The following is a 23,607-nucleotide window of genomic DNA, read 5'->3' as shown; positions in this document are numbered from 1 at the left end:
TTTTGAAGAACTTTGTATTCTGTTTTCATTTTAGCTATTGAATATAGTAGGATACAAGACATCCTTTCAAAAATTAAGCCTTTATTTGTAAGAAAAACGCTCTGCTATATGAGATCGTTGCAGCACTCCTAACTCAAAATTCTCCACGAGCAGCGCCCCTAGACAACCAAATAGGTACAATACAGCTAGATTACGGTGGGAATTAGACAGAAATCACTTTTCCTTTTATAATGGGAAGTAACCCCCCCGCCCCCCATTCAACCCCCCTCAAAAATCACTTCTTCTATGCTCCTCACCCTGGTCCCCACCAAAATCACTTCATCAGATAATCAAAGAGCTGAAGTAAAGACTCAAGGGGTGGAGCTCCACCAAACAGGCCCACAATAATATTCTTTTGCATCACATGACCATCCGTGTATTCTTGATTAGAGATTCTGAAACCTAGAGAAAGGCAAGTGGTGATAACCTAAAATACATGAAGGTTGTATTCCTAAAATACAACTAAAAGGCAATCAGTTATAACGATTGTTTATGATAAATCATCTCAAGATTATGCATGAATGTATGTGTTCGCCTATAAGAAGATAGCAATGTATTTGCCATGAAGGTGTTGCATAACACATGAAGAGCTCCTGTAACAAGCATAGACGTCTGAGGAAGACCTCTCTTGATTCAAGGCATTCAGCCAAATGCCCAAATTTTATTGTAAAACTAATATGTAGTATATGTATAAGATTAAGATACTATGCATAAATATGTAGCACTTTGGCCATCTCATAATCTCAAAACAAGCTTTTTTTTGTTCAGTTTATGTCCTCAGTGTCCACCGACCTAGCAGGCAGCCCAAATACAACACTCCAGCAACTCTTTTTGTCGATTTAGTTTAGCGTCAATATCTTGTAATGAGAAGGCAGGAAGCAGTACTAAAGACCCAATTCTTCATCCTAACTTCCTTCCGTATTAATCGCCAATTCCCATTCTGCCAATCTCAAGATCATTAACTGAATACCTTGCCTCTCACTTTATGGACTTGCTATGTTTTCTATCTATTCAAGCGTAAAAATTGTTATGTTGGTGATAATTTTGTGAAACGAGGATTTTGAGGTTTGCTACCAAAAAAAAAAGATTGATAAAAAAAAACTATATGTATTGAAAGTGCTCAAGAGAAAATTGGTAATTTCATTTGACTCGAAGCATTTTTCATAAAAGTTAAGGACAATGTTGATCTCTTGCCATGCCGCTTCCAATCGATGAAGGAAGCGCTCGATAGTTCTCGTGTAACGTCGAGTACCTGACTGGCGGCAGACACCACGTAAGGGGTGGGTCCAGTCTAACGGTGGTGTGTGTGTGTGCCGAGCCCCCGTAAGCCCACATGAAGTTTGCAGCATGTTTCTACTCTGTATAGTAGGATGGGCTGAGATGGAGTTTGGAGGCGTGAATGACTTAGCCTGTTCGGCTGGCCAGAAAAACGACGGATGATGATGCTGATTTGTTGTGAGAGAAAAACACTATTATTTCGTTGAGATGGGCCTTAGTCGCGCAATCCAGCCTCTAATTCGGCTCAATAAGGTCCACTACTCCACTCTTCCTCCCAGGCCCTAGCCCACAACAACTGCTCATCGGCAGGCGGCCTGTGAACAGGCCCACGCACGATATGGTAGCAACCAACAGGCGCCACCGCACCAGCCGCTAGCTGGCCCATGCGGCCATGCCCTCACCGGAAGCAAAGCCCCCTCGTAAAAATCCGAGGCGCCCTAAACCCTGGTCCTCGTCCTCGCGAAGTCGCGAGCTCCTCATCCACTACCCACACCTCCCCTCTAAACCCCAGCCCCTCCTGCCCCCGGCTGCTCTCAGCCACAAGTAGGCGGCCGGCAAGCCCAGACCAAGGAGCCCGCGAGCGCGAGGGCTCGCCGACGCGGATGGCGCTACTCCTCCGGCCGACTCCTCCCTCCCCCCACCTCCGCGCGCTCCTCCGCCGACTCCTCTCCACTGGCGCCGGACCCTTCCCCTCCCGCATGCTCCCCTCGCCCCGCTCCACTGCCGCCGTCCCTCGGCTCCTCTTCGGGCCCAGGTACGTCCTCCCGCTTCCCACCACCTCCCTCGCTGGGAGCTGGACGGTTAATGATATGGTGCTATCCCCCTCTCCTACTGTAGGGTTGTGGCGGCGGCGGCCTCGCGGCGCAATGGGGTCCCGGTGCGTGCGTTCATGGCCTCAACGACGGCGTCTGAGGCGATGCACGAGAAGCGGGTGGCCGCCGAGTACACTGCAGCCAATGTCCAGGTGATTATTGCTGCAATTTCTTTTCAATTCCACACTTAGAACCACAACATAGTGGTCAGAACATAAAAGTGGTAAAAAACATAATTAATGAGGATTCGGTTCATTCCTCAAATCTTTCATTAACAATAGCATCTGAACCTGAAGATATACATACAGGTTAGTCATTGGTTGTATATATAATCGCCATTGGAGCAGGAGAAGAAAAGCTGCTTACTGCTAGAGTGCTGCCTGCAGCGTGCTTACCTCTAGATGGTGCCATGTACGGCGTGCCAGGCTGGTGGCCACACCCTGCTGCTGTGTGCCGCCCATGGTGCCGCGCCTTGTTGCTGTTGTGCCCTACCCACGTTGTGGCACTGGGTCGCTTTCTAGCAGCCATAGCCTGTGGGCTGTGGCTGCCTCACAGCAGGAATGCTTTGAATTTGGCGCTCAGCTGACTGCTGAGTCTAAAATCCAGTGAGTCTTGCTCGGCCACTGGTTTCTCCTACCTAGGATTCCAAGTAGGAAGGAGGGGCAAGAGAAGAGTCGGAGAGAAGCAGCGTAGGCCGCCGATGGATGACTTGTGCATGTCCTCACGGAGTTTGCTTGGGAGGTGTGGGGTGCCTCTGCGTTGGGCTCTTTGCCTTGCTGGGCTGGCACCTGGGAGTGGGAAGATGTTGGTCCAGAAAGTTGAAGGGTGGTAAGGAGATTTGAAACAATTTCAGATCTTAAGACAGTGGGAAGATGCATGGCCACTCGGTTTTGAAACAATTTCAGATCTTAATTGTTTCTTACATGTTTTATCATTACTGTCAATAAGCTAACAATGTGTTATTAGTTTATCAATGCTGCCACTCACTGGAGTTATTTGCTAGTGTGGTATAGAACTTAACAATCTTTACTGGAGTTATTTATGCTCAATTGGTATTTTTTAGGTCCTAGAAGCATTAGATGGAGTTCGCACAAGGCCTGGTATGTACATTGGGAGCACAGGACCACGCGGATTGCATCATCTGGTATATTAAATGCGATATTATGCTTCTGTTTCTGTGTGTTTTTAGGGCGTTCTACTTTATATCTTGTTTGGTCATTGTTTTGGTTGGTTTATAATAGGTTTACGAAATCTTGGATAATGCTGTGGATGAAGCACAAGCGGGGCACGCTTCGAAGATCGATGTAGTTCTTCATGATGACAATTCTGTTAGTGTAACAGACAATGGACGTGGGGTATGCAGTTTCTAAAAATCTGAATTCCATGGTTTTTATTAAGGAATTATTTCAACGCATGATGCTTTTGAAATATTCTGGACACATGTGGTTGTGATTTCCATGGTTATGGTGCCGATGATGCCATAATTGTAGTTCCATATATAGGCAATAGCAGTACTTGACATAGCATAAAGCATAACAAACTAAACAACTAAAGAGCATATTGTAACCACTAACGTGTCTAGAAGATAAAATGCTGGGATCAGCTTTAACAAAGTAAAGATAACTAGAGAGAAGCATAAAGGCTTATACTCTCAATATTAGCTATTAGGCCTCGTTTGGTTTGCACAATTGGACTCGGAGTTGGTGAATTGGAATTATGGCATGTCTGATTCTTCTTCTGTTTGGTTGCCCTGGGAATCGGAATTACAATTAGAACCTATTTAAGGCTGAATTGGAGGACAGCTAGAAGGGGGCCTCCATGATTTGGACCTCAGCCCCTCTGATTTTGTGCCTGACCCCTGATGTTGCTGGAAACGACGAGTTTGTCCTGTGCCCCCCCCCTCTGACCATTGCTGGACTCTTGTCACCATCAATTGCTATCAAGCACCATCATGGGCCACTAGTTACTGCCGACTCCTTAGTGTAGTTTGACTGCACCTCCATTGACTGCCTGATGGTCTATAAGACCACCATGGGGATGAGCTCTGTTGGCCCACAGGATCACCGGCTCAGGCGAGTGAAGCACTCGCCGGTCTTGCCGAGCACCCGCTAGTGTTGCCGAGCATCCACTAGCCGTGCTGACCACGAACAGGCGTTGTCCATCCCACGCACTATGTCTGGAGCTAGAAGAAGAAGGGAGAACAGAGCAAGCACGCACAATATAAGACACCAGCGTTGGCCGAAGCCCTGTCTGTGAGATGGCAAATCGGAACTCTCTTTACTGAGTTGCCGTGTATGTCTATTTATACAACTCTATCTATCTAGTCCTAGTACAGCCCACATGCTGTAACAGTAACTAGATAACACTGACAGGGCTGACTCTGCGCCGGCCACTGCATGTTCCTACAGTGCTGCAGGTGAGCCGTGCGGCGCCTGCACCTGCAGCGGCTACAGTATCACAGCAGGGGGCCTTTCGGCGCCGCCTTTCCTTGCTGTGTTCACACAAGGTAACAGTAGATTAGCTAACAATCTTCCCCTAATCCTACTGCTAACCCTTGTACCCCTTCCATGCCGATCATCTCCTTCAGCTCCGTGAGTCGAAGTCGTTCGAGTGGCTTGGTGAGGATGTCCTCGAGTTGCCGACCAGTTTCGACGAACTCGATGACGATCTGCTCTCCATCGACACAGTCCCTGAGGAAGTGGAACTTTACGTCGATGTGTTTGCTCCGGTCGTGCAGAACTGGATTCTTCGCGAGGGCGATGGTAGGCTGGTTGTCCACCATCAGTGCTGGTGGGTGAGCTTCCATGCCGGTCAGCTCGCCCAGCAGCCGGCGTAGCCACACAACTTGGCACGCCGCTATGGCTGCTGCTACGTACTCTGCCTCGCACGTAGATAGCGCCACCACCTTCTGTTTCAGCGACTGCCATGAAATTGTGGCCGACCCGAGGAAGACGAGCACGCCAGAGGTGCTCCGTCGTCTGTCGATGTCCACCGCCATGTCTGCATCGCTGAACACAGTGAGCTGCAGCCTACTCCCGCCGGTCTTGGGAAAGATGATCCCTTGATCCACCGTCTCTTTGACGTAACGTAGTAGCCGCTTCACCGCAGCCCAGTGATCCTCTCTAGGATCCTCCATGAAGCGACTGACGTAGCCTACGGCGAACGTAATGTCCGGCCTCGTGTGGACTAGGTAGCGCAGACCGCCGACGATGTTCCGGTAGAGTGTTGCATCCACCTTCGCCGCGGTGCTGGCCTTCGTCAGCTTCAGCCGCTCCTCCATTGGAGTCACGCATGGCTTGCACTCAGCCATGCCGCTCCGCTCCAACAGCTCCATGGTTGCCAACATGCCAAAATCCATGGAGGTGGGATCCATGACTGCCACCATAGGAATGAAGCTCTATGGCTGCTAATGCTGGGGCTGGGCACGAGCTCCATGAGCCCTGAGGTCCTGGCATGGCCACTGTTGCCTCCTCTCTCCCAGGCCAATTTCCTGTTCCTGTTCTGCTTATTTTCCACCGACCACAACCTCATCCGTACTCTGGCTACTTGAATACGGTTCAGGGGCAAGGTTCATGATTAGTCTCTGGAACTGCATGGCGAAATCCATGGTTGCCATTGCCGGGGCGACCTCCATGGTCACCATGACATGATCTTCATGGTCACCACAGGCCATCGCCGCTGCTGTCAGGTGAATCCCATGGCACGTTTTGCATGAGAGCGAGTTGGGCTAGAAGCTGCTAGAACTCATGGCCTTGGCTTGAGCTTGGCTGTGGAGGAGATACTGGAGTTTTATCATGGAGGGAGAGGGGTCTGGAGTTCAGGCTGTTTGGCCATGGAGCCCACAAACCAAAAGTTGACAAAGACGAAAGGAGGGTACACCAGGTCCAGTTGTGATTCTATTTCAGAGTGCTAATCTTTTAGCAACCAAACACAAATTAGAATTAGAGAGCAGTTCATTTGAGCCCTGTGTTTGAATTGGAGAGCCAGTACAGTTCAGTCATCCCAATTCTTGGAACCAAACATACCCTATAGTAAAATGCTGTCAATTGAAAATGTTCAGTTTGCCTGAATTTTATAAAGGTTTGCTGGATTTCTGTGCTCTAGTTCAAATAGCGTGTTGATTGAACAACTGCTGCCAGATTTTTGAGCTTTAAAATTTTGGTTCCTCGTACCATTTTAGTAACTTAAATGAAAATTTTTGACTACCTGACATGTATCATCTTGCACTGATCAGCCAACACGGAGTATCATTTAGTCTGTCATTTTACTGAGTTCGTTAATCTCATGTACTGCAGATTCCTACAGATATGCACCCCCAGACAAAGAAATCTTGTGTGGAGACTGTCTTAACGGTATAGTTTAACTTTTTTTTTTGTAACCCTCTTTAGATCTTACAGACTCGAAATGTTGTTTATTGGACTTTTCAACCATTTTAAATTCTTTGCATACTTAGTTATGTTTCCTTTTCTGTGCAAGAGAGCACATCATCTGACAAATTCCTACCTATTATTAATATTTTTAGGTATTGGTACAATATTTTAATCCTGGGGACTATTTTCTGTTATTATATATTTTTGATCAACTCATGTCCATGCACAAAATGTTTTAATTGGTGCGCATTTTGTTCCTTTTGGTTGTAGCTACACAGGTGATGCTATTGCATTTGTTGTATGCCCATGAAACAAAACCATGCGAGCCTGATTACGTTCTACAAATTGCAGTGATTTTATTCTTATTTCTTAGCTTATTTTGTAAAACAATCAACTACAGCTAGCATAGGACAATGAACAAAGAAGGAAAAATTTTCAATGTATCTCTTCTTAAGAAGGATAAAAATGGCAGCTTCCTTCAAGTGATGATGATTTTATTTTCATTCTGGGCTTAAGTTTTTTTTTTTTTTTTTTTTTTTTTTTTTTTTTTTTTTTTTGCATACGTCCTATTGGATTGTTTGCTTTAGTAATGCAGACATATTGTTTTGTTGCCTAAGATTATCACCGTGTAAACAGAAGTTCTGCTATTGAGCGAACTTTTATGTGCATGGATTTCAGCAATGCAAAACTTGGATTTTTATCTGTTCTTTTGTTTGTCAAGTATTTGGTGCTTGTTTGGTTACTTGCTGCCCTTAAGTATTTTTGCTAACTCAGTTATCAAAGCATTTTTGTCATTTCTAAACTCTTATGTCTTTCTTGATGTGAACACTTGAAATCTTAATGTTAATTAACTTGCTGTCTTAACGATGCAGTTAATGCACGCTGGTGGCAAATTTGGAGGTTCAAAGAGTGGCTACAGTGTCTCTGGAGGGCTTCATGGTGTTGGTTTATCAGTTGTTAATGCTTTATCAGAGGTTTGTATTTTGATCTCTTATTAGTTCTGAAAATAAAATAAGAGAAGTTCTATAGTTAAAGATGATTCGCTGGGTGATAGCAAAGTTAGTTAAATGCTCTTAAGTTTGCAGATTCAAGTTTATCTTTTTTGAAGATGAAGATAGTAATCTAGTAGCTTCATTTTCTATAGTGTGCCGTGTGAATAGTCCATGAATTATGTTGCAGAGCCTTACTACCTCCCAAGTCTAGACAAATTATGTTGCAGAGCCTTACTACCTCTCAAGTCTAGACAACAATAATCGAGAAGTAATATTACAGAGGACTAAAATATTTTTTTCCCTAACATTTTACGGCTGCTGCGATCTGGCTTAGCTAGCTACTGGATACCTGAAATATGGTAAGGACTACAAGTCCTTTGCAATTTTCCTCTGAGGTGTAAATGGTAGATTAGAAATGTTAACAACTTAACATAAAATAAAAACAGGTAAATAATGCAGCTGATGTGCTATACTGATATATATACCTCAATTGTTGAAGTATGAGAACTATCAGAATATGTGCCTGTTTCTTTTCTGGCCAATGTCATCTATTGTATAGTGTTGATTTCTGTCCCTATGTTGATACCTGGTCCAACTTCATCAGAAGCAATAGGGCTGGGGTGAGAGCCAACAGGACTAATTGCCATGTTGACTTGTTTCTCTGATTCTGATATGACTTGTATTTATGGCTAGATTAGCAAAGAATGAAAAAAAACAGGTTATCTAGAAGTAAAATGTTGAAGGGCACAACTGTTTGAAAGGAACTGACCATTATTTAGCATTTTAATAAAAGCTATGCACACATCTTGGCTTGTCTGGAATCATGCCTTTCTCCTCAAGGGTTATAGGCTGAGGGAAGGATATACCAAAAGGGAAAACATTTTTGTTTACTGGATAGTTTAGCATAACATGGCATACTATTTTACGATTTGGCAGATGTATAGTTAGTAGTTATGCAAACAGCTTTTATCTATCAATGTTTCAGCCTATGGCTATACCACGTGAACTCTATGATGGTTGCTATCAGAACACCATCATAGTGGTATTTAGTAATATGCTAAACACAGGTTTTGGCTGTCGTAGTGTTACGTCTTAACTTACCTGGAAAAAGAACATATGCAATTATAATACAGTCCAGCATCTATTGTACAAAAATTTCTGTGGGTCCTACCTCTGCTTCATGCTGTGATTTTTTGTCGGAGTAAAACACGTTACGCTGTAGTGTCACTACTGAGCATTTTTGTTGTAATTCGACTTCACAATTATTTTTCGATTAGCTTCCATGTAAGAAAATTTTCATTATACTGTACCACCAGGAGTGCTGCTGGAGTTATACGAAAACAGGTGTCACTTGCATTTGTTAACATGTTTTAGATTAGATTTTTATCCCTGCCTGATTCACGCCTTTGATACAATTGATCATCATGGGTCACTGTCCCAGGCACTTGAAGTTACTGTTTGGCGTGGTGGGAGCGAATACAGACAAAGCTATTCAAGGGGAAAACCAACGACAACGCTATCTAGTATCACATTGACTGGTGAAACAAGTCCTCGTCAAGGAACAAGCATCAGATTTTGGCCTGATAAAGATAGTAAGCTCATATTCTTACAAATAAGTTCTCTGTCTAACTTCTAATCACTACTAGTGATGCTGCTCCAGGGGTTAACCGATATTTTAAATGTAGTATTTACCACCACGATCGATTTTGACTTCAATACAATCTCCAGTCGCATTCGGGAGCTTGCCTTTCTAAATCCTGAGGTATGTAATCCTTCTCCTAGATAACTTACACACTGTCTTATGCCCTGTTAGCCCGATTTGCAGGGATTTCTTTGTTAGGTCATCTTTTACATGCATATTGTTCTTTTTGTGTCAATGGTGTTTAGTTAAAATTCTGTTAAGAGTCAAATATTGGGTTTGGCATCAGTTTTTTGTTGCATTTAAGTGTTTTTTATCTCATGTTCGTACACATGCACAGCTTAGCTGTAATAATTTTCATGTGAATAACACACCTGTGTTTAATTAAACCATTATGTTTTTCCAGCTGACAATAACCTTGACAAAGGAAGAAGGGCACACAGTTCAACATAATGAATACTGTTATGCTGGTGGCCTTGTTGAATATGTTAAATGGTTGAATACTGACAAGGTTTGCTCTACATCATATGAAGCTCTATGTTCATCCAGTTCCATGTTTGCTAAGATTCTTAAAATGTAGAAGTGGTTTTATATTCCGAGTGTCCGTTAGACATAAGTTTTTCCTACAGGTTTGAATTGCATTTTCTGGTGGACCCACAAAAAAGTATTAAGATCTACCTTTATACTTTGTTGTTTTTTCTATGTCGTTTTTGAGGTGTTGTGGCATCCTGTAGTTCTGGGGGTATGCCTGGACGCATAGGTGACGCCTCAAAAACCATGATCTGCTATATTGTTGATCACAAAATTAGATTGTGATTTTCTTTCTCGAATGACGCTGGAAAGCTGTGTGTCATTTCATTTAAGAGAAAGTACAATGACTGATGAGCCATGTTAAATAACCCCCGAGCCTTGAGCATCCCCTCCATGCATACGCGCCACAGACTAGAGCAAGAACGCCACCAAAACTTGACCAAAGACCAACAGGGCCTAAGCACTTGGGGTTAGTGACCTAGTGAGCCAAATAACTTTTCTTTTACCAATTTATCACAATGCTTGAATGCTCGCATTTCTTCAGATGGTCATAGGCTGAAGTACTGAACTGACTCTCTTCTCCCTAGTACTTACGAAATGTTAAATGCTGAATGATCTTTTCTTATTTTTGTTATAATTGCTTGTCGTATGTATTTCTTTATTGTTCTTCTGAAGGGACTAGTATCAACTTGCACCAAAGTGGGGGCAATAATTTCAATTTGCATGTTAGTAATAAGTACTGTTGAGGCTTCCGTGTGCCTGTAAGTTTCACTTGTAGAAAGAAGCCATCAGGTTGAAGTCTAGTTTTGCGTGTAACTAGCAAAGCATTATATTGTATTGTTGCTACCCAGCAACAAACCAACCTAATTCTATTTCTTGGATGTGCTTTCTGACCTAGAAACCCCTGCATGACCCGATTGCATTCAGAAAGGAGTTGGATGGTATAACAGTGGATGTCTCCCTTCAATGGTAAACATTTTTTCCTTGTTTTTTTTTTGGCAAAATACTCCCTCTGTCTTGAAATACAAGGTATCCAAACAATTTTATTACTAAATAAGAGTCTGACAAAAGATTAAAAGGGCGTACCCAGTGCAGAGAGCTCCCGCTCTGTGCGGGGTCTGGGGAAGGGTGTTAGTGGCAAGCCTTACCCTCGCCTGTGCAATGCGAGGAGACCGCGACTCGAACCCGGGACCTTCCGGTCACAGGCGGTAAGACTCTACCGCTTGCACCAGGCCCGCCCTTCAGTCTGACAAAAGATTAAAGCCCCTAAATAATAATTAGTTATTCGGTTGTAAACTTGCTTAATTTCCTAGTAACCATAGTCTAAAAAGGCATGCATGCATGTCATTGATTTTGGCTACCAATTACATGAGTCATTTTTGGCAAGATAACTGATTAAAAGGCATGCATGGATGCATTCATGGATGGGGTTAAAAGGCACATGCATAGGTGGGGTTGAGAAATGTGGAATACCTTATAATTTGGGATAAATTTTAAACCTTCGATACCTTGTATTTCAGGATGGAGGGAGTAGTACAGTTACATTTATGCACTGCATCACATCTTTTCATTTTAGCAAGGAGAAACAGTTTGTCTGATTGAACGTATCTACAGTGTTTGGGATATCTTGTCTGGTTCATTTTAGCAAGGAGAAACAGTTCTCAAAATGTGGTACCTTATGTGGCCTGAATGTTTTTGCTAAAAAAGTTCGAGGGTCAATCCTGATGAATTTTTAAAACTTTGATTGATATATATCCACTATATATATATATTTTTTGTCTTGTGTCAAGTTTGTGGACAGAGTTCCATGGTTCTGCAGTTCTGTCATGTGTGGACGGATGTACACAAGGCGCAGGCGCGCCCGCGACGTACGCCGCGCGGCTGAGCGCGCAGAGCGCGCGGTCCACCAGCCCGAAGGGGCAACTTCCAGTGGCTAGAAATCAGGGATTGGATTAGAGGCTGTTTTGGTTAGTCCTATAATTAGGGGAATTCCTTCCATAGTTGGTTGAGCCATTGGCTATTTATTCCTGTAAGCAGGGAAGAATGAATTAAGCAAGATTAATCTCCTATTCTCTTCTTCCTCCACGTCTCCTAAGCCCAGCCGGTTGAGAGGGGTATAACCTCTGCCCTGGAAGACTCAGCCGGAGACTACGAGCTTCATAGTCGAGGGCCAGCTGCCTTAAACTACAGTGCCCTTGACAACCTGGTATCACGGTCTCGTCGATCCTCTCCCACCCGCTCCTCCCGTTCCTCTTCCGCAGCCGCCCAGCCCGATTCCGCCGCACCCCCATCGCCCTCCTCAGCCGCGTCTGTCTCCCTCGCGCCAATCATGGCCGAGCCCTCCGCAGCCGACCTCCTGGCAGCCATCAAGGCCCTCACCGACGACATGGCTACCATGAAGGCCGATATGGCCTCGCTGAAGAAGGAGAAGTCCGAGTCGTCCACCGGCGGCGGCGGTGGCGATCGGCGCGCGGAAGGTCAGCACCCTGACTACCCGCCAAAGCACAAGAAGTGGGATTTCCCACGCTTCGACGGCACCACCGACCCCATGCTCTTCCTCAACAAATGCGACTCCTACTTCCGCCAACACCGTACCATGGCGGAGGAACGCGTGTGGCAGGCTTCCTACCACCTTGACGGCGTCGCGCAGCTGTGGTATACCCAGCTCGAGGAGGACTCCGGCACGCCCACCTGGGCGCGCTTCAAGGAGTTCCTCAACCTGCGGTTCGGGCCGCCGCTCCGATCGGCGCCGCTGTTCGAACTCACCGAGTGCCGGCGCACGGGCACCGTCGAGGAGTACTCCAACCGTTTTCAGGCGCTCCTGCCTCGTGCGGGTCAGCTGGACGAGGAGCAGCGCGTCCAGCTCTACACCGGCGGGCTGCTGGCGCCGTTCAGCCATGCCGTTCGCCTCCACAACCCCGACTCGCTCGCCGCTGCCATGAGCATCGCGCGCCAGATCGAGCTGATGGAGGCCGAGCGCCCGACGCCGCCTGCGCCACGCGCGCCTGCGCGGGGCATCCTGCCTGCGCCCGCTCCCCGGGCCGCCCTGCCGCCACCACCACAGCCGCTGGCACTGCCTGCACCCCCGGCGGCCGCGCAGCCGGGCCGCGGTGACGGAAATCGCCGCCTCTCGCCCGAGGAGATGGCTGAGCGCCGCCGTCTCGGTCTCTGTTTCAACTGCAACGAGAAATACACTCGCGGCCATAACCGTTTTTGCAGGCGCCTCTTCTTCCTGGAGGGTGTCGAGATTGACGACGTCGCGAACGAGGCGGCGGCGGCCGCGCCCGACGCCGAGGCCCCCTGCTTTTCCCTTCAGGCCGTGGCTGGGGTCCCTGTGGCGGGTACCATGCAGATCCACGTGGCCCTCGGCGCCGCAGCCCTCGTCGCTCTCCTCGACTCCGGCAGCACGCATAACTTCATCTCGGAGGCAGCGGCCCGGCGTTCCGGCCTTCCTCTGCGCCAGCGCCCCCGCCTCACCGCCTTGGTCGCGAACGGCGAGCGCGTCACCTGCGACGGCGTCATCCGCGACGCACCCCTGCTCATCGACGGCGTCGCGTTCCCGGCTGACCTCTTCGTCATGCCGTTGGCCGGGTACGACGTCGTCCTGGGGACACGGTGGCTGGGCGCGCGTGGGCCCATCGTCTGGGACCTCGGCAGCCGGCGCATGACGTTCCAGCACCAGGGGCGCCCAGTCTCCTGGACAGGCGTCGCCTGCCCTTCAGCACCGTCCCTGGGCGCCACCTCGGAGGCCGGCCCTCTCCTCGACGCACTGCTGCACGCGTACGGGGGGCTCTTCGCGGACCCGGCGGGTCTGCCCCCCCAAACGCGCGCACGACCACCGCATCACCCTGAAGCCCGGCGCCCAGCCCGTCGCCGTACGGCCCTATCGGTACCCGGCGGCGCACAAGGACGAGTTGGAGCGGCAGTGCGCCGCTATGATCGAGCAGGGGATCGTCCGCCGCAGCGACTCGCCCTTCTCGTCGCCGGTCCTCCTCGTCAAAAAGCCGGACGGTTCGTGGCGTTTCTGCGTCGACTACAGGGCGCTCAATGCGCTCACCGTCAAGGACGCCTTTCCGATCCCGGTGGTTGACGAGCTCCTCGACGAGCTCCATGGCGCTAAGTTCTTCACCAAGCTGGACCTCAGGTCCGGGTACCATCAGGTGCGGATGCGGCCGGAAGATGTTCACAAGATGGCGTTCCGCACCCACGATGGCCTCTACGAGTTCCTGGTGATGGCATTCGGGCTATGCAATGCTCCGGCAACGTTCCAGAGCCTGATGAATGACGTGCTCCGGCCGTTTCTCCGTCGTTTCGTCCTGGTATTTTTTGATGATATTCTCATCTACAGCAGGACATGGGCAGATCACCTCCGTCATCTTCGGGCCGTCCTCGACGAACTGCAACGCCACCAGCTCTTCGTCAAGCGCTCCAAATGTTCCTTTGGAGCCCCCTCCGTCGCCTACCTCGGCCACATCATCTCCGCGCAGGGGGTGGCCATGGACCCGGCCAAGGTGCAGGCGATCCACGACTGGCCGGCTCCGCGCTCGGTGCGGGCAGTACGCGGCTTCCTCGGTCTGGCAGGCTACTACCGCAAGTTCGTCCACAGCTACGGGGCACTTGCTGCACCACTGTCGGCGCTCCTCAAGGAGGGCTTCTCCTGGGACGACGCGGCAGCCTCGGCGTTCGCGGCTCTCAAAGCCGCCATCACGGCCGCCCCCGTCCTCGCCATGCCGGACTTCACCAAGCTGTTCACCGTCGAGTGCGACGCGTCGACCGTCGGGTTTGGGGCGGTCCTGACTCAGGAAGGCCACCCGGTCGCCTTCTTCAGCCGGCCAGTGGCGCCCCGCCACCGCGCGCTGGCCGCCTACGAGCGCGAACTTATCGGCCTCGTCCAGGCCGTACGGCACTGGCGGCCGTATCTCTGGGGGCGGCGCTTCATCGTCAAGACGGACCACTACAGCCTGAAGTATCTCCTCGACCAGTGCCTCGCCACGATCCCTCAGCACCACTGGGTCGGCAAGCTCTTGGGCTTCGACTTCTCGGTGGAGTACCGCTCCGGCGCCACAAACATCGTCGCTGACGCCCTCTCCCGCCGCTACACCGAAGAGGGGGAGGTCATGGCGATCTCGGCGCCCCGCTTCGACCTCGTCGACCGTCTGCGCCATGCCCAGGTCACCGACCCGGCCCTGGTCGCCCTCTACACCGAGGTCCGTGTGGGCGCCCGCGCTGCCCCCTGGGCGCTGGTGGATGGCATGGTCACCTACGACGGCCGCCTCTACATCCCACCCGCGTCGCCGCTACTCCAGGAGGTCATGGCAGCCGTCCACAACGATGGCCACGAAGGCATCCACCGCACTCTCCATCGACTTCGGCGAGATTTCCACTTCCCCAACATGCGCCGCATCGTGCAGGAGTTCGTGCAGGCCTGCCGTACCTGCCAGCAGTACAAGTCGGACCACCTCCGGCCGGCGGGGCTGCTGCAGCCGCTACCATTGCCATCCGCGGTCTGGGCCGACATCGGCATCGACTTCATCGAGGCGCTGCCCAAGGTGCAGGGCAAGACAGTCATCCTCTCCGTGGTGGACCGCTTCAGCAAGTACTGCCACTTCATCCCGTTGGCACACCCCTACACCGCGGAGTCCGTCGCCCAGGCTTTCTTCGCCGACATCGTTCGCCTCCATGGTGTCCCACAGTCCATTGTCTCGGACCGCGATCCGGTGTTTACGTCGGTGTTCTGGCAGGAGCTTATGCGGCTAACCGGGACAAAGCTCTTCATGTCATCCGCCTTCCATCCGCAGACGGACGGACAGACCGAGGCCGCCAACCGCGTCAGCGTCATGTACTTGCGCTGTTTCTCCGGTGACCGTCCGCGCCAGTGGCTCAGGTGGCTGCCATGGGCGGAGTACATCTACAACACCGCCTACCAGTCCTCTCTCCGCGACACGCCGTTCCGGGTGGTCTACGGCCGAGATCCCCCGACCATTCGCTCCTATGAGCCGGGCGAGACTAAGGATGGCAACGGGTATATACCCGTCGGGTATCGCCGGAACGTTCTCTTCCCCGCTACGGAGAATTCATCCCATCCCCATCCCCATTAACTGTCTCGGGTATAGATTCTTGCCCATCCCCGTACCCGTCGGGTATCGGTCGGGTAACAGATACCCGACGGGTACTGCATACCCGATAAACAATGACACTTGGGGTCGCAGCTTTGCAATCGGAGACGTTTCTTCTTCACCCGGGTATAAGTGTCGGAGTCTCGGAGATGCCGAGGAGGAGTGAGGTTGCGAGGAGGACGAGCAAAGGTGGCGGAGAGACCGAACTGAGGAAGCAAGGGGCACGAGCGCTCATGAGACAGGCGTGCTTGTGCTGCTGGCGGAGATGGTGAGGAAAAATTGAACGAGGGTTCCTAGAACACACAAATTATATATATGACTGTTCAGATTTGGACCAAAATATCTATGTTGAGCTTCTTTGGGCCTAATACTCGCATGACAGCTCAAATAGTCGGGTTCCCCAACGGGTAACGGGGACGGGTAAACAGGGAACGTTCCCGTACCCGCTATACCCGTCGGGTATGGATTCTTGCCCATTTAGATGCCCGCGGGTAAAGATATGATCCCATCCCCGTCCCCTAATGGATCAAATACCCGTCGGGTATCGGGTATCGGGTCCCCGTTGCCATCCTTAGGCGAGACCCGGGTGGCCGCGGTGGCTCAGGAGATGGAGGAGCGCGCTGCTTTCCTCGACGACGTCCGCTATCGCCTGGAGCAGGCTCAGGCGGCACAGAAGCGCATCTACGACCGGCACCATCGCCCGGTGTCCTTCCAGGTCGGCGACTGGGCTTGGCTGCGCCTTCGGCAGCGCGCTGCGGCGTCCCTCCCCAACGCGCCCAAGGGGAAGCTCAAGCCTCGCTATATCGGGCCGTATCAGGTCCTGGAGTTGATCAACGAGGTGGCTGTCCGCCTCCAGCTGCCCCCCGGAGCACGGCTGCACGACGTGTTCCACATCGGCGTCCTCAGGAAGTTCGTGGGAACACCGCCGGCTACCCCTCCACCACTACCCCCACTACGGCACGGGGCTGCTGTTCCTGCACCAGCCAAGGTCGCTAAGGCCCGGATCGCCAGGGGCGTGCGCCAGCTGCTCGTCGAATGGCAGGGCGAGCCACCATCTGCTGCTACCTGGGAGGATCTGGATGACTTCCGCTCTCGGTTTCCGGCTTTTCAGCTCGAGGACGAGCTGGACTTCGAGGCGGGGAGAGATGTCATGTGTGGACGGACGTACACAAGGCGCAGGCGCGCCCGCGACGTACGCCGCGCGGCTGAGCGCGCAGAGCGCGCGGTCCACCAGCCCGAAGGGGCAACTTCCAGTGGCTAGAAATCAGGGATTGGATTAGAGGCTGTTTTGGTTAGTCCTATAATTAGGGGAATTCCTTCCATAGTTGGTTGAGCCATTGGCTATTTATTCCTGTAAGCAGGGAAGAATGAATTAAGCAAGATTAATCTCCTATTCTCTTCTTCCTCCACGTCTCCTAAGCCCAGCCGGTTGAGAGGGGTATAACCTCCGCTCTGGAAGACTCAGCCGGAGACTACGAGCTTCGTAGTCGAGGGCCAGCTGCCTTAAACTACAGTGCCCTTGACAAGTTCATTGACCACCTGCAGCTATCTGGCACGTTCATGGACTTGTTTTGCAATTTACCATATTCTATTCCAAAATTAAGTATTTGACTCTGAGGGAATAATTTTGTGCTTTCTTCTGAAGCAATAAATTGTCACCATTTACAGGTCTTCTGATTCTTACTCTGATACAGTGCTAGGATACGCAAACAGTATCCGCACTATTGATGGTGGTACTCATATTGATGGCCTGAAGGCTTCATTGACAAGAACCATTAATAACCTTGCAAAGAAGTCAAAGACTATTAAGGTGATAATGTACAGACTGCTGTTTCTTCGGTTCCTTGCAAATGCACCCTGTTGTCTTTCTTATACTCAACTGTAACCAGATGATTCTAAACCATTTCATTGGAGGTTTATTTCTTAATTGGTACTGTGGACTGCTTAAGTCTTTGAAGTGCACCTCTGAATCCTATTTATCCAACCAATGAAACAGTCTGCTTAAGTCTTTGAAGTGAACCTTTGAATCCTATTTATCCAACCATTGAAAAACATAATCAACTATATCAGCTGCTCGTTGTAGGATAAGGATATTACCTTGAGTGGGGAGCATGTAAGAGAAGGGATGACATGCGTCATTTCAGTGAAGGTCCCTAGTCCAGAGTTTGAGGGTCAAACCAAGGTATTAGCTTGATTTTCCTGCCATGGTCCTTAAATTTGTGTGATGATTGATGCCATACCATTTCTTCTACTCCTAATATTGGGTCAATTTTGTTTCCTTATCTTTCACAGACAAGGTTGGGAAATCCAGAAGTACGGAGAATAGTCGAACAGTCTGTTCAAGAAAACTTAACAGAGTACTTAGAGCTTCATCCAGATGTTCTGGATTCAATCCTATCAAAGTCCCTTAATGCTCTCAAGGTACCTGATTCTTGTAATAATTACACATTTGTTTTGAAGGGGAAAAATATTTTGTATCCTATTTATTGTTCTTGCAAGATGGATTCCCTGGGATTTTTTTTAGTTTGTTCTGCTGCAGTATGTGATAAACTCCTTTCGTTGCAGGCTTCATTGGCAGCCAAGCGGGCTAGGGAACTAGTTAGGTCAAAGAGTGTGTTGAAATCTTCTTCACTCCCTGGGAAATTAGCTGATTGTGCATCAACTAATCCTGAAGAATCTGGTGAGTCTACATTTATACTGGCAATGTGTAACGTCCTTGGGTTCAAATTTCAATCAGGCTTAGGCCTCTTGCACACTTCTTTTTTTGCACACGCTTCTTGGCTTTGACATTTGCTGATCACACATGAATGCAGAAATCTTCATTGTTGAAGGTGATTCTGCGGGTGGTAGTGCAAAGCAAGGACGAGATAGAAGATTTCAGGTAAAGCTTGTTCATCTTTTTTCCCAGTATGTTCAACAGTTATAGCACCACGAGCATCACAGGAGATTCCTGTTGATATTTAGAGCTGTAGATTACTTTTAGATAATGTTTGATTTGGCCTACTTTGATGGAGAAGCTTTTGTTTAACCCATTCTTGCTTTCTAGCCACTGATACCACCAATGCGGGTTTCAAATATCATTTTACCTTGTGGTGTCAACCTCCAGAGCTTCTTTCAATCCCCCCCCCCCCCCCCCCCCCCCCCCACCCCCCCACCCACACACACACACACACACACACACATAATTTAGACTTAGGCCACCCGCAATGGTTAGAGCTAGTTACTAGCTCTAAGCCAGCTTCTCCAATAGTCCTAACTTTTAGCACATAGCTTTTAACATGGATAGCCCCACATAACCTTGAAATGTGTGCAAGAGCTAGCTTTTTTCTCTCTTCTATTAAAATATGAGAAAAATAGCTAGCTTAAAAGTCGTTTGTTGGAGTTGCCCTTACAGTTGTAATGGAATTTGAGCATGGTAAATTGTGCCCTATTCGTATAGATGGAGCAATTGGTTGTAGTTGTATGCTCTTTCATTTCTTTAGAATCAGTGCTTCCTGGATTCACAAAGATTCTATTATTTAGCTTTTGCTACAAAACCCTAGCAGTTGCAAGGTGCACGCCGGTGTTTGAAGTAGAGTTGTTGTCTCACATGAATTGTCAACAAAATGGTTAGAACATATGCACTTTATTTGTGGTGCATAGGCCATTAGTTCATTACTATACAATATGAGAAGAGAGTCCAGTCTATTTTTTTTTCTTTAAATCAGTTGTCAGCATCTTGCATGACACGTTCCTGTCATTCACTTGAATCTAATTTTGGACAACTGAATGCAGGCTATTTTGCCCCTAAGAGGTAAAATTCTCAACATTGAAAGAAGGGATGAAGCAGCCATGTACAAAAATGAAGAGATCCAAAACCTTATTCTTGCGCTTGGATTAGGAGTGAAGGTTGCATGCTCTCTTGTTCTCTTATTATGTTTCTTTTTCTTTGCTCTTATCAAACATATTATACTTTAGGGTGAGGATTTTAAGAAGGAGGCTCTCCGGTATCATAAGATAGTTATACTTACTGATGCTGATGTTGATGGGGCACATATCCGGACTCTCCTCCTTACGTTCTTCTTCAGATATCAAGTACGTACCAAGAAGCATCTGCAAACTGAAGTACCTCATCTGTTTCATTTATAAGTGTTTACAGATTGAGCAGCCTATAGTACTGTTGACATTGTTTTTTAATTGTCTACAAGATCTGTTGATGGATTCTGTGAATAGGTCTAAATGATAGGGTTTGATTTAGATAATGCTCGCCTGAAAAGTGAAACTAAAATGGTTGATAGTTGGGTTAGAATGGGTTTTGGGGTGAAAATTGCAATATGGCTTAGAATTGGTGTTGAGAACAGGTCAAACCCGAAGGAAAGTCTACGACTGTTTCTTCATCCGAAAGTCTTTTCAGTACCCTATTGGCAATGCAGAAAAACCCACAAATATCCAAACAGTGTGAATGCGTGATCGCCCTTGCCCCTTGGTCCGAAACATGAATTTTCTTTTCCGGGTGATAATGTGACATGGTATTGGTCAAACCCAATTACCCAAGCGTTCAGCCCATCGAAGGGCTACTGTCTTTTTCAGTATACAGAAGTCCATAGGACTTTAGGGGCTCGGTTGGCACTTTTCCTTGTAGGGCCAGGTTTTGGTTTGCACAAGTTGAACTAGGTATATAGAATTGGTTAGCGTTTTTTTTTGTTACTAGCATGTTTGTTTTGAACTTCCACAAAAGATTTTGCTTTGAGCTAGCAACTGTCCGTACCAATGTTGGCAAATGTTTTATACTATTGTCATATTTTGAAGGGCGGGCCTGGTGCAAGCGGTAGAGTCTTACCGCCTGTGACCGGAAGGTCCCGGGTTCGAGTCGCGGTCTCCTCGCATTGCACAGGCGAGGGTAAGGCTTGCCACTAACACCCTTCCCCAGACCCCACACAGAGCGGGAGCTCTCTGCACTGGGTACGCCCTTTTTTTCATATTTTGAACAATGAAGGTTTTGACTTCCTTACTCATACAATTTGCAGAGAGCATTATTTGATGAAGGTTGCATCTACGTTGGTGTACCTCCTCTTTATAAGGTTTGATTGTGGCTTCAAGTTTAGAAAGTTTGAAGATGAATTGATCAATTTTATGAGTTGTGTATGTTGCGGTGCTAGGTTGAGCGTGGAAAACAAGCACATTACTGCTATGATGATGCTGATCTCAAAGAAATAGTCAACACCTTCCCTGCAAATGCATCATATCATATCCAGAGGTTTAAAGGTACAGTTAACTAATGATCATGGACACTATGAACTTCGAAGAAAATATCCTGGCACATCAAACCCAAATCATATTTCTTGCATCAATGTGCATTTTTAATTGCCTCCATATCATCTTGACAAACCTCTCAAACTGGTACCATCGCCTCCACCACCTCCATCCACCAGCTTATTTTTCTCCATTCACCCCCTGACTGGATTACTATATTGTCTTATGTCGGTTTCAAGTTTTTACATATTCCGTGGCTCTTATGTTTCCTTCATCTTTATATTGTATTTGCTTCTCTGGTGTCGCAACAGGTTTGGGTGAGATGATGCCTGCGCAATTGTGGGAAACAACGATGGATCCTGAGAGGCGGCTGTTGAAGCAGCTTAAGGTTGAAGATGCTGCTGAGGCCAATGTTGTGTTCTCGTCACTTATGGGTGCCCGGGTAAGCAACCGAAGATTCCTAAAAGCACTTCCAAGATAATGTATTTATTCTTCACGTTACTAAATCTCCATATTGCATATTTCCAGGTTGATTATAGGAAGCAACTGATCCAGGAAGCTGCTAGCACGATCAGCATAGAACAACTTGACATTTGAAGGCATCAAGTTAGGCCGACCTTTCTGTGTATGATATAGAAGATCAACCTGCTGCTGTTCTTACCACTCCAACAGGAATCAAGTGTTGCAAACATGATACCTTGCCAACATTTTTTTGGTGCTAGAGTAGCAGAAAACGTAGGGTAGAAACATTGGAACCAGGATGACGAGAGTCGGGTTTCCTGGCACTCCTAACGGAAACTCTGATTCTTTTGTCGCGGTAACCATTTTGGCTTGACAGAGTTGAGAGCTCACGGGTGCGTTCCCTGATATGGGTTTGGGGTGCTGCCATTTTTTGGCTTACGGAGTTGAGTGTTCACGGGTGTAGTTCCCGCTGTGGGTTCGATGCTGCCATCGAGCCTCAGATACGGTGTAATATGCTTTTATTTATCTCCTAATACTTGCTTTATGATTACGTGTCTCCTTTTTTTAACCTGGCAGTAAGTATCTGTATGAACTATGGATTAGTCATTAGTCCGATGTTTGAATCCGTGAATCCGTCATGTTTTGGACGGTTTTAAGCCCAGTTGATATGTGAGCAAATTGCTAGACTACGAAAGTGTGCACTTGCGTGGACGTGTCTCGCAACTGATTTGGTTTCTTCCACGTTTTATGGCCAAGCAACGGCGATAGCTCGATGAACTTGTTTGGGAAAATTAGTACACCCTCGTCAACTGGTGGCCCATCGTTCAGGCAGAGCGTTGCGCGTTACTCGTACTTTTCGGTTGCTTTGAGCCTTTGACCGCTGTAGAGGAAAACTGTCACTTTTCATCCAAGGGTTGGTCGTCGGAGCAGTTCGCTATCCTGGGTTCTCGCTGACGGTTTTGGTCCGCTTTTAGAGTTCTCATCACTGTAATGACTACTGCTGCAATGGGAAATGTGTAGTACTTATTTTTTTTGCAACATATTAGGTGCAAACTAATCAACCTGTGTAAACTTAGAAACTCTCAATCAGGACCACTAGATGTTGATCCAATGGATGCGGTGAGGGGGCTTAAGCGCAAAAAAAGGCCGGCAGGTGGGGGGCTTAATCGCAAAAAATCGCATCTCTCACCCCATCCATTGGATCAACATCTAGTGGTTCTGATTGGTAGTTTACAAATTTGCACATGTTGGTTGGTTTGCACATGATACGGTCACCATTTTTATTAGATTTAATTAGATTTGACTAAACCTTAATCTAAATAAGTTCAAGGTCCATAATAAATGCATATAAAGTAATCTCGTATAGAAAATTGATACAAGATTGACTTAACTAAATAACCTTGCTGGCTCCTATTAAGGGGGGGTTTTTTTTTTGCGGGGAATGGAACAACTAATTTTCGTTATATTAATGTTTTGCCGTGCCGGCTCATAAAATCATGGTAACCTTATTCTTGTTTTACTCATCACCATATAAGGGCTTGTTTAGAATGCGGGATTTTTTCCCATTCTTGCGTTTTTCCTATGAAATTGAACTGATTCCTGTAAAATTTCTGTATGATTCCTGTGAAATTCCTACGTTCCAAACAGGCCCTAAACCTAAGAAGGCAAAGAATTAAATTCGATCTGGCCTCCTTCCGTGGCTTCATGGAACAGCGAGAGCTTCCACGTCGCGGCGAGAAGATGCCATACGCGAGGTCACACCGCATATATGCATTGCTCTGCTCTCTGAATACTGCCGTGATGACGGCAAGATACGGGCATGGCCGGTCTGAAGCCAAACAAATACGTACGGAGTAACTTTCAAAACTTGAAGGAGAGAGCACACAAGTGTGTTCACTCTACCTCTCCAGCAGACTGCAGACGTGAACAAAGCCTCCAACACGTCCAGGTGCATGCATTCATTTCGAACCTGAAATCGGCCAGTATTATTGGCGGTTGGTTACCTGAGCCGGTGTAATAGCAGGCTTAGCGGTTGGTTACCTAGAGCCGGTGTAATAGCAGGCTCTAAGCCGGCTGAACGAGGAGGCGAAGTAGAGAGGAGAGGAGAGGAGAGGGAAGAAAAGCAAACTGTAAGTT

General features: G+C 48.0%; 1 protein-coding gene across 1 annotated transcript; it reads left to right on the top strand.

Moving 5' to 3' along the window:
* The first annotated feature begins 1,773 nt into the window (after nt 1-1,773).
* Nucleotides 1,774-22,015, top strand: LOC136449806 (DNA gyrase subunit B, chloroplastic/mitochondrial). Its single transcript, XM_066450003.1, has 21 exons — nt 1,774-2,071; nt 2,155-2,281; nt 3,193-3,273; nt 3,371-3,484; nt 6,425-6,481; nt 7,372-7,473; nt 8,933-9,083; nt 9,177-9,253; nt 9,537-9,641; nt 10,560-10,630; nt 17,446-17,587; nt 17,861-17,959; nt 18,070-18,198; nt 18,343-18,457; nt 18,591-18,658; nt 19,552-19,665; nt 19,735-19,851; nt 20,784-20,837; nt 20,916-21,021; nt 21,321-21,451; nt 21,538-22,015. The coding sequence occupies exons 1-21, from the start codon at nt 1,920-1,922 to the stop codon at nt 21,604-21,606; spliced, it is 2,181 nt and encodes a 726-aa protein (XP_066306100.1). The 5' UTR covers nt 1,774-1,919; the 3' UTR covers nt 21,607-22,015.
* The last annotated feature ends 1,592 nt before the right edge of the window (nt 22,016-23,607 follow it).

Source organism: Miscanthus floridulus, chromosome 5 (genome assembly GCF_019320115.1).
Source record: "Miscanthus floridulus cultivar M001 chromosome 5, ASM1932011v1, whole genome shotgun sequence".
NCBI lineage: Eukaryota > Viridiplantae > Streptophyta > Magnoliopsida > Poales > Poaceae > Miscanthus > Miscanthus floridulus.
The sequence above is the reverse complement of the archived record's forward strand: the minus strand, read 5'-3'. Positions and strand labels throughout refer to the sequence as shown.

Excerpts from the sequence above, each read along its gene's own strand:
- LOC136449806 (XM_066450003.1), top strand. The coding sequence starts at position 1,920 with ATGGCGCTACTCCTCCGGCCGACTCCTCCCTCCCCCCACCTCCGCGCG. Across the intron at positions 7,474-8,932 it reads TTGTTAATGCTTTATCAGAG|GCACTTGAAGTTACTGTTTG; the intron begins GTTTGTATTTTG and ends TCACTGTCCCAG. Across the intron at positions 18,659-19,551 it reads GACGAGATAGAAGATTTCAG|GCTATTTTGCCCCTAAGAGG; the intron begins GTAAAGCTTGTT and ends AACTGAATGCAG.